The 14,148-nt window shown below is 36.8% G+C and overlaps 1 protein-coding gene across 1 annotated transcript in view; it reads right to left on the bottom strand.

Moving 5' to 3' along the window:
• Positions 1–14,148, bottom strand: part of LOC141746716 (aldehyde oxidase-like) — a 51,927-nt gene that overhangs the window by 25,510 nt on the left and 12,269 nt on the right. Inside the window, exons 13-22 of the mRNA XM_074595737.1 lie at positions 11,897–12,006; positions 10,860–11,044; positions 9,538–9,700; positions 8,574–8,666; positions 6,565–6,734; positions 5,796–5,922; positions 5,132–5,254; positions 3,885–3,981; positions 2,857–2,981; positions 1,250–1,383 (exon numbers count right to left, since the gene is read on the bottom strand). Coding sequence (XP_074451838.1) covers positions 1,250–1,383; positions 2,857–2,981; positions 3,885–3,981; positions 5,132–5,254; positions 5,796–5,922; positions 6,565–6,734; positions 8,574–8,666; positions 9,538–9,700; positions 10,860–11,044; positions 11,897–12,006 — 1,327 coding nt within the window. The remainder of the gene's footprint in view (positions 1–1,249; positions 1,384–2,856; positions 2,982–3,884; positions 3,982–5,131; positions 5,255–5,795; positions 5,923–6,564; positions 6,735–8,573; positions 8,667–9,537; positions 9,701–10,859; positions 11,045–11,896; positions 12,007–14,148) is intronic.

The raw sequence follows: 14,148 nt of genomic DNA, 5'->3' as shown, positions 1-14,148 counted from the left end.
CTGAACAGATGGCTATTCATCATGTATCCAGATCTAGCCATGCATATAAACATGCATTTAGATGAAAATTAACTTTAATAGGCTTAAATACATGCTTAACGCTATGTCCAGAGTTTACGTTTTTTTGCATTTACAATCCTATCAGAATTTCCATTTCATCTTGAAATCCAATGAGATAACTCATCGCAAACTTCTTCTGAAGAAACTGTTATTTCAGTCTTAAGAGTGAACTGTGCTAAGTGAGCTAACAGCAGTTAGTATTCAATCTTAAGCAAGAAATAGCTGCCTTTTAGCTATTCAGAATCATACTGAAATATGGTGCCTTGGGATAAAACCAAAACATAGATAATCATAAAAATATGAAAATTAGTCTACAAATGCATATACCATTTAAAATAGTTACTTTTGAAAAAAATTACATAAGATGTAAAATAAGGTCCTAACAATAAAAAAAGATTAAGCAATAAAAAAAAGATTATTTTTAGCATGGCCTGGTTAATCCAAAACACAGATAACATGGCCAAAAATAATCAAAAGCAGTTTGTACAACAATGACAGTAGTAACAAGAGAAATGTATTAAGCTAACCACTCCGATTACAAGATCATTTTGGCTAAGGCAGGATGTAGCCTCATGTGCATTCCGCAGCAAATCAGTCATGCTTATAAAAGAGGTTACTATCCCCTGACAGCTAAGTGCCAATATTGTCCTGCCAAATTTTGAGCTTTATGATGTGTTAAGGTTCCTCAACCGATTAAAGTAGTACTAGCAAAAATATAATACCTAATAGATTTAAGCTAATTTTGACTGAAAGTTGTTGGGGACTGAACTAGAAGTACTTATTCGTAAAAGCAGTTCCACTCTTCCTTCTCTTCCTTCTGCATCCTGCTGGGCCAGTGAAGTTCACATCTGGATGGTTCATAGCATGTTTTGTATGTACATACAAAGCCTCAGTAGTTAAGAACTGGTCTTTTTGAAATGCTCAATCATTTACAGGATATTTCTAGTTTATACTAATACCAATTTCTTCAAGCCCCATTAATTTAGTCAAGGCTAGAGCTGCTTAACATAAGCAGTCTAACAAAACAGAACAAAGAAATGCACTGAACAGTATTACAAAACGTGAACAGTCAGGATGTGATGACTTTTTGGATTGCAACTTTGGGAAAGGAGAAAGCATTTTAGCCAAAATGCAGAAGTTGTTCACTCCGTTTTCTCTTCGTATCCTAATACACACATATCACACTTACTTGTTTGCTGCCACTGCAGCAACTGATGCCAGTAAGCCAGTTTTCAGGAGTTTCCCACCAAAAGCTCCACCAACTCGTTTAACGTGGCACATGATCCTGTTGGCTGGAACGCCTAAACTTGCGGCTACCACCTCCTGTAAAACCAGTTTTAACCCTTTGTGTCAATTCAAACAAAGTCTAAAGTTAAGTTCTGAAATAAAAGTCTTTTCTAGAAAAGGGTTCCATAGGTGCTTCTAGTTTGTTTGGGTTTTTTTATCAGATGAAAATAATTTTTCCTTTACCCTAGGTTAAAAAGCAAGGAAAAGATAACAACAAACACTTAGCATTGTTCGCCTTTAAAATCTCTACCATGAAGACTGTGAATGGGCCACGGACAGAATTGAAAAATAATACCCTTGGATTTCATTTTTTAAACAGTAAGAACCTTCAGGTATAAGAAAAAGGGATTAGAATGCAGTCTTTATTATTTTGATTACTAAGATCATGAATTAGATTTTATTTTTTAATACAAACAAAACCATTTGGTTTTTAATAATCTAAGGTCTTGCTAGTGTCAGGAATGTTCTTGCTTCAAATAATTTTCTCAAACACAAAGTTGTTAATGCTTTTTGGTTATTGGCAATGTAATAATAATGGAAATGATAAAAGGAGCTGAACTCTGCTTGAACATGAAATGCCAATGTTGAGTCTGAAATACTATCAGTTTCATGCCCTGTAGCTATTGCTGTGACCCCATACCCTATGTCAGCTTTGCTTTACCTTTTACCATCATGAAAATGATCAGAGGGCTGGAACACCCCTCCTGTGAAGAAAGACTGAGAGAGTTGGAGTTGTTCAGCCTGGAGAAAAGAAGGCTCCAGGGAGACTTTACTCTGACCTTTTAATGTATAAAGGGGGCTTATAAGAAACAGAGAAAGACTTTTTACCAAGGCCTGTACTGACAGGACAAGGGGCAATGGTTTTAAACTGAAAGAGGGTAGGTTTAGATTGGACATAAGGAAGAAGTTTTTTACAATGAGGGTGATGAAACACTGAAACTGGTTGCCAGAGAAGTTCTGGGTATCCCATCATTGGAAGTGTTCACAGTCAGGTTGGACAGTGCTTTGAGAAACTTGTTCTAGTGAAAGATAACCCTGTTGATGGCAGTGGCGTTGGATTAGACAGTCTCTAAAGGTTCCTTCAAACCCAAACTATTCTATGACTATGATTTTGGCATGGAAACGCAGTCCACCTACAGCTATTAGAGTTGATCAAACCCTCAGCAGACTCTGACTCTGCAGGGTGCTGACTGCTCTGCACTTCAGTGGAAAGCTAACGGAGATGGAGGAGCCTCAGTACTCCATAGGGAATTTTTCACACCTACAATAGTGGGGCATGAGGTACTTTGAGGGAAATAAGAGACTTCTACTTGCTCCTTACCCTCACAACGTAGTGGTCGGTGTTTATCAGGATACAGCAGTACTACAAAGCAGCTGTTGTTGGATAATCCAGATGTGCAATTTTATGTTCCTACTGCTTCTAAACTGTTAAGATGGATTTTTAAACCAAACTTAAAAACCTCTATTGTTATGGGTTCAACCACTTTCTCTGAGAATGCACTGTATTACCTGAATAATTGCTGGATGCTGTGTTGACACATACAGATCCATTTCTTTATCCTCTCCTTTTGGAACAGCAAGCACACTCTGAGTCTCCATGTAAAAATGTTCCTGTCCCCCAATGTGAATTTCCCCTGATCCAAAGAGAAAAACACAAGTGTTACTAAGGGAAAAGGACAGAAGAAATTAACCAGGAAAGAAATAATGGCCCATCATCATGTAAGTTACAGTAATCAGCATCCAATCTCCCGATACTTCCTGTATAAAGAGGCAAAATCTAAAATAAAAACACAGATTAAACTCCTTGCAGGATTACATTGGTCTTGATTCAGTGGCATCAACAGAACTTGATTAAGAGCAGAACAATATTGCCTGCAAGTGGTGACAATATTAAAACAAAACATAGATAAATTAAACAGAGCATGGACATACTGGACCAGGCCAAGAAGGTGTCCACCAAGACAGTCAGGAGGCTGGACCAAGGCATGTATGAGAAGAGGCTTAGAGAACTGGATTTATTCATCCATGAGAAGAAAAGGGTTAAAGGGGAGATCTTATTGCTGTCTACAACTACCTCATGGGGGGGTGTAGAGAAGAGGGAGCCAGACTGTTCTCAGACATGCACAGTAGAAGGAAAAGAGGCAACGAACGCAAGAAATTCCAACCTGATATAAGAAAAAAAAAATTCACCATGAAAGTAAAAACATTGGAAGAGGTGCCTATAGAGGTTGTGGAATCTCCATCTTTGGAGATACGCAAAACCTGACTGGACATGGTCCTTAGTAACCTGCTCTAACTGGACCTGCTTTAAGCAGGAGGTTGGACTAGATGACTCCCTTCCAACCTAATTATTCTGTGATTCTGTTTCAAGGACAGAGGATGCAAAAAGCTTGAAGGTAGTAGCAGGATCACAAGACCACTAGGTTTAACCACACTTTCTTCCTATATGGAGAAAACGTAGAACTGGGACTTGAAAAACAGACAGAGAAACCCAAATACTGACAACAACTTCTCACCAAATGTATTCTGCAGTTTACCTTCAATTATATTATCAACAGTTTCAAATGCCTGATCAACGTTTCCTTGTTCTAATTGTCTTTTTGGCTCAAAGAACGAGTTGTGCTTTATAGCTTCCTGCAGGGAAGAAAAAGAGAAATTATTCTTTTTTAAGTATATTAAAGGTTCTCAGCTTGATGTAGCATTTCACTCTCAGGAGAAACAACATTCTCTCCCGAGATTTGAACCACCAATTCAATGAAACACTGTATTTCATCGCGTCATTGTTGATGAGTTTGTGTATTCAGTTACAGCAATTCTTTCCTGTTGTGTCTTGTGTTACTGATGACAGCAGTTTCTGAAGGAAATGCATTCAGTTTATTCAACCTGCTCTTCCCTCTCATATGTCTAGCAAGTGACCAAGACAGCACAGAATAAGAACACAACCACAGCATCCAAAGAGTGATGCCCATTAAGAGGGGGAGAAATCACAAGAACTAAGTAAAAGTGGAATCTACTTATGAAGTATTATTTGCTTTATTTTTAGTAAGACTTTATTGGAGTTTCAATTGTAATGAAATATTAGTAAAATTTGCCAGTCTTTAAAAAGAGGCTACTTCTATTTTTTACGAGAAAGACTGTTCTGTTACACCCCACGTGCATTATAGAAACAAGCTGTAAAGTGACTACCAGAACTAACGCTGGTTCCCTGCAAATGTGTCCTTTGTTCCTTACTTCTACTCATTTCTTTAACCCAGCATAAGTCCATTTCCCCCATGACTCCCACATCACATTTCTAAAATATTCTATATCCCTAATATCTTTCCCCTCACGTTCCTCCAACTCTTCCTACATCTCCAGCATAACTTTGTTGGCTTACTAGCTGGACATAAAAATGCTACAGATAATCAGCAGCTGATTTTTCAGCCACATGCTGATTGCCCAGCTGGTAGCTATCCAAAGAATCATATACAACCAGTATGCTCATTTCCTTTTCCTCACTGGGAACCTTAAGAGTTCTTTTGTACTCTTATGTTTATTATTATGAAACTTGTGGGACCTTAATACTTTTGAGACTGTTGCCTATCAATCACAAGCAATCAAAATTAGCCAAAAGGTTGAAAACTTATTTATAACGAGACTGACAGACTGGTTAATTGTGTGTTCATATTCACCTTGTTTCCTTAGAAAATCGTGTTTAAAAAGCAAGTGAAGAGTGTCAACTGCTGCTTCCATTAATTAAACAGATAAAACAATAAAAGAGCAAGATAAAAGAAATTATTTGTACCTCAATTGTTAAGATCACTGGTTCCAACACTTCATACTCTATCTTCACTTTTGCAGTTGCTTGTTTGGCATGAACATCTGAATCCGCAATTACAGCACAGACAATCTGTCCCACACAAATCACCTGTAAAATACACATCACTTAATAGAACAGTGGATTCAAATTATTCCCATATGTGTTGCTGACATTACTCTTTCATGTAACCACTATTCATGTTTCCTTTTTAGAATTTTGTTTTGAATTAAGACTTTTGTATTTTTTAGATCATCCATTAAGCTAACAAATTATTAGAAATACCGTTACAACTGTGGAATCAAGGAAAATACAGTATTAAAAAATGGATAAGTGATTTGGGAGCCTAATTTTCATTGAAATGTACTCTCCCAACAACTCAGAGGGTTTTATGAGGTTTACTCTGCATTCTTCTGATTAATATATTTTCCCCTAGGCAGAATATAATACATAACAGCTATTTTGAAGTTGAAAAAGGAGCGGGAAAAAATGGTAAGAATTTACCTTGTCATAAAGTGCTATGGCTAAAGTGATTTCCTGATATAAACACAATACAGAAATTCAAGAGTCAGCAAGTAAAATTTTGTTATAAAAAGCTGAAGAAAAACAGTAAAAATGAAGAAAATTAGTTAAAAAAAGGTTGTAGTGATACCTTGTGCCTTGCAAATATAACCTCTGGATCATCAGAATAGTAAAACTCGTTTGTAGCTGGTACATCATGAGCTGTTATGATATCGAACACACCTGGTTCTTTTAGAGCCTCTGAGGTATCTATAGATCTGATTGGGATATGGGAAGAGAGAAACTTAATTCGTTAGTTTTACAAAGCTTTGCACGGAGGAAGGGAACATAATAGAGGTATGTTTCTTGTACTGACATCTGCTCATAGGGTTCAGACATGTCTTTTCCTTCTATCTCTGGCATGAAAAGAAATGCAGGTTAAAGGCAATTTAAAATTCTACTAACCTGCTTCATTTCTAGGAAATACTCTAGATGCAACAGGGAAATCATTGGCCCATTAGACTGCCTGAACTGCATTGATTTAATAAAAACCACTGCACAATTATGATGCTGCAATTGCAACTTTTTAAGACCTCACAGCCTACACAGATATCAAACTGATACAAATAAGCATCTGCAAACAGAGAGTTCATGCGGAGAATTATAATAGAAATGGCAAGACCAGTATAAGCGGAGAACAAATGGGAATTTATGAGCGTAGAAGGATCAGAAGGAATGGCAGAACGTTTATAAGAAAGGCATGCTTTGATAGCAGGTCATCAAGATCCCAGAGCAACAGTGTTGCTTCCAGCACCTGAGCCAGTGTGGGTATCAGGCGTGCTGTTCCATATACACCATAACTCGTTAGTTTGCTCTAAAAATCTCAGTCATCAATTCATAATAACACTTTGAACACTTACACAATCTTAGCATGAGCTCTGGAACTAGTGACGACAGCCAGGAAGAGCTCTCCATCCACAGAAGGAAGGTCATCAATGTAAACTGCTTCACCTGTGGCATGCATAATTCCAGACTGGTGCATAATGGGCCGTCCTACAGGATCCTCGGGAGACTGACTTGGCTCTATGTCCTGTACAGTCAAAAATATATACACCCCACCACCAAACTTTTTCTTATAAAAGAATAATCTTGTTATTCTTAGAGTAATCAGAAAATCAGATGAAGGAACAACTGGTCTGATCCAATTCTGATTCTGAGCAATCTTCTGATTCAATATTGAAAACAGATGTGGATGCAGGACCTGACTGCTACTCCTGGACATTTCTTCAGCTTCTTCTCTTAAGAAGCCTTCTGAGAGCCTTGCACAAGTTTATCTACTTGGATTTTTTTCCTTAATCATTTACATCAAAGTGATACAAACAGCATTTCTTTTTCAGAAGGACAATTTCATCCCTTACTGATTGGTGTCATGAAGCTCTGATAATTTCTGAATTATTCTCACAAGATTCTGCTCTGTATTTTACCAGTGTCTGGTGTTGTACCTTGAGCTACTTGCAGTGATTCCTAGGATTTGTCTTCCTTGCTGAAAGATTGCAGCTGATCAATGTAAATCAGTGAGAAAATGTTGTTTAAATATTTCCTTCCCTATTTTATTTCCTTACACCTGTGTATGAATTTAGTGTCTTATTAATTCTATTTCACTAAGTCTTTCCTGAAAGTTAATTCAGTGTTGCCAGTGAATTCTGCCACACCAACTAGTTATTGCCAACTTCCAGAACACTTTTTCAGTTTCTGGGTCAGTCTTCACACTAACTTTTTCCTTTTCTACATTTATAACTACTTAATTATTCACATCTCTAAACCTTTTTTCTTCTATAGTTTCCAGCACACAGTGTCCCTGCTACACATTTCTTCCTCCTGCTCTTTCTAGCACACTTGCTGCTATTATTCTCCTTAATTTTAAAAGCTTAAAATAATCAGATGAAAAACTCCAGACAAAAGATATGGACTTGAAAAAGTTAGACAGAAATTTAAAGTAAAAACCCAGATTTTCTGAGTTTCTAAATAATTTCTGTTGCTCAATGCCAACAGATCTGAATAACAAATTCTTCCCATTTCTGTTCAGTCACTTTCTTACAGCTGGGGACTAAATTGCCGAAAGTCATAAAGAACTAGTTCCTTTGATGCTGGCCCCTTTTACAAGTCTTTTTTTTTTTTTATAACAACTCTGAAGAAAGATAATGACTTCAACAAATTCAAATAATTAAAGCTAAAATGCTTTTCTAAAGAATATCTGAAAACAACAAAGAAAAAAGTTTACCTAGATTTCATCTGAATTCTCCATAAGTTTCCAAAAATCTGAGATTTTTACTTCTGTATTGAGAGTATCAAAAAATCAACAATCCTTGCAGGAGTTCCCACCATGATCTAGTCACAAGAGTGATCTCAGAAAATCCAAAATATTCTTTGCTGCCCTCTACTGCTGACTTCTCCTTGAACGCTCTTGTTAATTCAATCAGATAGCTATCACAAACTCCATCTTGATTCCTAAATCTACAGTGAGATCTAAGAGCCCTCTGACATCTTAAGAAAAGCGTATCTTCAGACAAGAATACTGTAGTGATAGCTAGAGACTTGGGCTTTTCAATATTTTTTATTCTATTTTATTTTTTTTCCAATTGGGTTGCACACTGCAATATACCTAGTTTAAGCAGTGTGACAATAGAGTTTGTTCAGCATGTTTATCTTTTGAGAACTGTTTAGAAGAAGTGAGTATACGCATATGAGTCTATTTTTACAGACAAGGTTTTTCTAATTGAGATATGGTTAAAATCAACCATTAAGAGCCTGTTGCCTTCAATCCTTTAGAAAATTTGTACCTGAGCTTCACAGCAAGGGTCATGCTTGAACCATGACTTTTTACCAAGTCTTATAAAGCATAGAACAATATCAGAATAAAATCACTTGCCTGGTATATTTGGATACTCTGGGGCATTTTGGTTTGGAAATCTTGTAGGACACTCCTATATTCCATAGGTATGCCAGGATAGTGGCCAGGATCCTGAAAAGGAAGTAAGTTAATACTAAAACTCATTTTGAACATTCCAATTAAAAAAGCTAACAACAAAAATCATCAAATACAAACCCTTTATACAGGAAATTCCTACAAGACTCTAAAATCTAAAATCACAATTTTTTAAAAATGTAGAGTTTTTATATTTCAGTAAATAATATTTAAAAATATATTGGATTCAATACATATGCTTGTTTAAAGTAAGCAACATAATGCAGGGATAGCCAGCACAGATTTGTTCTGGGGTCCGATCAAAACTGGCACAGTTTTTTACTTTTTATTACTCCTGGTAATAGTAAATTACCTAGTAATGGTAATTCAGAGGAAAGAGTTCAAGGTAACACAGAAGAAAAAGGCAAAAGGGATGTTTTTCCTCATAAGAACAGATTTAATGCAAAACCAAATAAATTGCACCTAGGAAGTACTGGGAAATGAATTTTTAGAGTCCTCCTCTCTCAGTCAACAACTCATACAAGAAGGAGGATTAGTTTAACACCTATAGTTGCTTTCCAAAGCCTTTATTTCTGTTTTGTCTATTTATGTTTTGAGCTACAGACAGATGGAGTAAGACCTTATGTATGTTTTCTTTGGGCCTGGGAGCTCAATACTGATATATTGTTGCATTAAGTTTGCTCAATTTTTTTAAAAGCCTAATGTACAAGGTGAAGATACGTGAGCACCTAAAAGTTACATGGGCATCTCTCCATCAACCTCTTTGGGTGTTATGCACTTACATTCCTCTGTATATCTGAACCCCAAAGACAGTATTTAGCACATTGTACAAATTGCAAGCATCAGCAGATAGAATAAAACCCCATTCCTTTGCTTGCACGAAAGCAGACACGGAGAACTAATTTACCATTGTCTTCAACCACTGCAATACTTCCAGGAAAAATCTGTAGAAGAAACTGACTATCAAAGTTTTCTTATAGTCTGCATTTTCACCACTGGCTGAGCCTGGAAGAGCAATTTCTTTAAGAACTAGTCTGCAAGCTTCATCCAACATTTGTTCATTCCAGTGCCTGTCAGGAAGAATAATAGAAACAATCAGACCAGGACTCAAAAAAAAAAAAAATACAAAATGCAGTAATATATTTGTACAATGGACCACAGGCACAATCCTGCTCACAATGGAGCCAAACTATTGATTCTAATGATGGCCTGCAATTTTGAAAACAGTGTAGATCAATGTTGCTCACAGAAGTGAAGTCCTCTAAGTCAATGCAACTGAGTGCTATGTCAGCCTTTTAAAAATAAATAAATTAATAAATAAAGCCTGTTACAGCTTTAAAGCTGATTTAACAGTCTCATAGATTATCACTATTCTGCAGATGCTGCCCTATATTTAAAGAAAAGTGGATAACAATATTGATGCAAACTGTAGATGCTTTCAAGGGATTTGATTAATGCCGGATAGTTGTTACATTTTCTGAAAAGGCTGTCTCCTTGAAGTATCTCAACACAGTTAATTCTCCATAGTTACACAATGCTAGAGATCAAAATATAAATCTGTTAGAATAAATTTAATCATGTAAAGCAGCAAAAAATAATGAGTACTTCAAGTTGCATATTAAATGGTAAAACAGTCCAGTGGGACTCTGTTTAGACAAATGTTTTCATAGTGCTTGAATTAATTGTAATTTTTTTCTTCCAAACCTTGGAAAGATGCTGCAAAGTGGGAGGGAATGTCAGGGATTAACTTCAAAGATTATCAGGATCTTGTAGATGAAGAGATATTGAAAAGGTTAAGGCTTGACTTCTGCTCCTAAATTTATTGGGCACATCTGAAGTTTTTAAACTTTGTATCTATTAGAGCCAAACTGAAGGACTCAAGAACACTGACACTAGGGGATTATCAAACCTACGGGATACAGCATCATTTACCAATGCTTGGGTTTAGGTGCACAACTGACCTCTGTATACCTCATCCACCTATCTCACAGCTCATCTCTCTCTCGTATCTCTCTGCATATTTCACATCAGAATTTCACCCACGTGCAGACTCGAAAATGTAACAACCGCGAAAAGTCATCATTAAGTTTTGACCAGGTCATCCACTTGAACGTACATGGCATCACCTAGGCAAATGAAATCTTTCTGTACTTCTGTGGTCCAAGGAAGTACACCCGAACTCTCAAAGTCCCTTTATTTAGAGATATAGAGAAGGCAGAGAAATTGTACCTTCCGGTAAGTGTCCAACAGGTTTGTTTTGCACAGACTGTGGTGGAGACAGCACCTCCATAGAAAATACTTAAATCCTTTATTACGTCTGTACCTTCTTCAAAAAGGACTCTCATCCCAGCATTGGTTATTGGGAGAGCATTTTCCCGTCTTGGTGCTTGTCGAAATGCAGAGACATACTCCCCCTAAGCGAGATCAGACAGAAGTGGCTAACCTGTAGACATTTAAGTATCTGAAAGCAGAACTTGCTATTGCACTACGTGAAGCAGGAGAATAAAAAAGTGAAGAGCACAAATTCATCTTCCTGAGCATTCAAGACTATACACTTCCTTCTCTTGACCTTTCAGTAGCTTCACCATCTTTGATTTTCTGGCAGCCCGTACCCAATCCTCCATCATCTACACTGTTCAGATGACCTAGATTTTTTCGTGGTAGATAGGTGGAAGACAAGGATCTTGTGGAGTTGCATTTATAAGTAGTACAAAAGCGTAGAGGCTTCAAAGTATTGCCAAACTTCAGTACTCAGATATCACAACTCTTAATTCTCTTAAGATCTTGTATCCACTCTTGCAAACACAATACCAGTTAAAGACTATTATTCAGTTCAGCAACATTTATGGAAGCACCATGCACATGTCCAATCTTATCTCATTTTAAGAAAAATCCTCAAGAGATGACAATGCTTTACCTGCTTGATGCCAATCCTATCAGGGGTAAGCAGCCTGCTTTAGTGAGGACTACGGCAGTTTGTCTAAGACCCCTTTCTGTAGGGAGTTTAGACAATTCCTATTGCCCTCATCATTTTAGGGTAACTTTTTGTCAGAATATCACTTTTTATATATCACCAGCTACCTGCAGAGTTGTGTTTTTTGGCAAAAACTGGGAGATAGTGTGGCACTGACAGGATCAAACATAAGGAATTCAGAAAGTGAGCAGTAATACTGTTACTTTAAACATAGGGATTATGCCACATCCTGCTCTTTATTTAATGGTCTTTAACTTTGCATAAAGCAAATCTAAACAAACTACTAACTTACCTTCCTAGAACAGGGAATATGGACAGAGACTAAGATCTCTTCTGGCGTAATGGTATTGTTGCCAACTCCATCTGCAAAAATATCACTCAAAGGAATCTGACGCTTTCTTCCTAAAAAAAATCCCAAATCCAGAAACTTCTGTAAAATTGTGCCATTAACATACACCAATCATATTTTAATCGGCAAAAAAATACCTGCAGCCTTCCTGAGTAAATAATAAATGCAGTGTTTATATAACAAATTATCAGTATGCTCTACAAATCGACTGCTCCATCTTCCATACCATCATAACACCAGAGTCCTAAGAAAGTGCCCAGAGATCAATCCCTATTCCGTAATCCAATCTTCCCTTCTGATACTGCCATGATGATCCCATCCCCACTCCTGCCAATCTGTTCCAAATCTCTGCAGCTGCTGTCATCCCTACCTTTCCTTCTAAAACATAAAGAATGAGGAAGAAGGGAGAGAATGGGAGAGAACTTCTGCAAAAGTGAAAAAACAATTTTTAATTTTTGTTTTGCTGTGGTTTTGTTTTTGGGTTTTTTTTTTCACCTGAGATTCATAACACTTCTAGGAGTCCAGAAGGGAATAAATGCTATTGCCTTTTCCTGTCTGTTTTTTTAACATTATTTTAAAATTATTTTAGATTATTTTAAAAGTGACTATGCTTGTCTTTGTATGATACATACTATTAAAGATGGGATTTTTGAAAGAGAAGAGAACAAAATTCTGCAAGAAACCTAAATCTGTAAGAGTCCTTTGAACACTTAAGTTTAATCTGTGCTACACTGGGTTTGCCAATACCACTACACAGTTAAGCTAGCAAGCCTTCTGGAAATGCAACCCTTTAACACATATAATTGATTATATTAATTAAACAAGCTCCATCAGCTCAAGGAGTTTTGTTTGTAGAACTACAACTGTACCAGTAACACAACTGTCAAGTAGCATTGTCATTCTGCAAAGACACAGAGGCATAAACATTGTACAGATGGAAATCCACAGTGATTCACCCGTGTGAAATTTAACAACGTGTGTTTGACAGATGAAGTCAAAGTGCATTTTTTACTAGTTTTCTATGTCCTTTGTACTTTTCACATGCTACCCAAGGGGTCCAATGAATTTTTAAATAAATTATTTCTTATTACTAGACAATATTTATCTTGCAGTAGCCCTGAATTATCCCAAGACTTTCTAGAACCACATAATCTTCTGTGTCATTTTTAAAAGGTTCGTATATTAAAATCCTTCCCTGACATTCAATGAACGTGATACTTCAAGACTGGCTGCTTTACAGCAAGATTTTTTTCTTCGTGTGTTTCATGTTATGTGCAATGGTGACACTGTAACCTGGTCATCCTAGAATATCATTTAGCATGAAAATTGCATTCCTTAAATATAACTAGTGTGACAGTAAAAATTTACTACAGGAATTTTATTTTGCCGAAGTGTGAATATGAAAAATAACACTGTTAAGAACAGCAGCTCTGGCATTTCTGGATTTTTACTTTTGCAATTCCATCCAGAATACACCTGGTTTACATACCTAAAGATTATTGTCCCATCACACCTGTGAGCCTGCCAGCATCTAGGAAGGTGCATTTTCTCTTACAATGTGATTTAAGATAAATACTAAGTACTAAGAGTGTTTCTGCAATCTCCTTTCTTGAACAATCCACTTTTCCTATGTTTCACTAACTACCATTTGGTAAAGAAATATGTTAAAAACCTGTGAAAACGCATAAAACCCTCTCCAGCAGTAAAATTCTGCCAGTTTAACAGAGCGAGATATCAGTCAGTGATCCTATTCATCACTCAAATAAGTACGCACAACATTAGAATTGTTAAGAAGATGCAAATTTTTGTACTTTCACTTGTCAGAATGACATTCTGACAGGTATTTTTCCTCTCAACACCAATCTGCACAGAAAGAAATCACAGAAATCATGCAGCATAAGTTTTTGTGTATCCATTCCAAGAAATCCTGACTCAGAAACAAGCCCTTAAAGAACTTGTATTTCAGGGTACTGAGTAGAGTATTACATGGTCTGAAATAGCAACAGGCACTTCGGATCAAGAGCAAAAAGGACATAAGCCATCTAGAAGGGAGGGCATGCAATTCCAGACCACCAGATAGCTCATGTTTACCAATAATTTTATCAACCTTCCAATGCTAAGGTAGTGCACAAGAAAAGGAGCAAGTAGAGGGGAGTATATATACAGTGATGGAAGGAAACTGAGGAAACGGACAT

This window comes from Larus michahellis, chromosome 7 (genome assembly GCF_964199755.1).
Source record: "Larus michahellis chromosome 7, bLarMic1.1, whole genome shotgun sequence".
Lineage (NCBI taxonomy): Eukaryota > Metazoa > Chordata > Aves > Charadriiformes > Laridae > Larus > Larus michahellis.
This window is presented reverse-complemented; position numbering and strand designations above follow the sequence as displayed.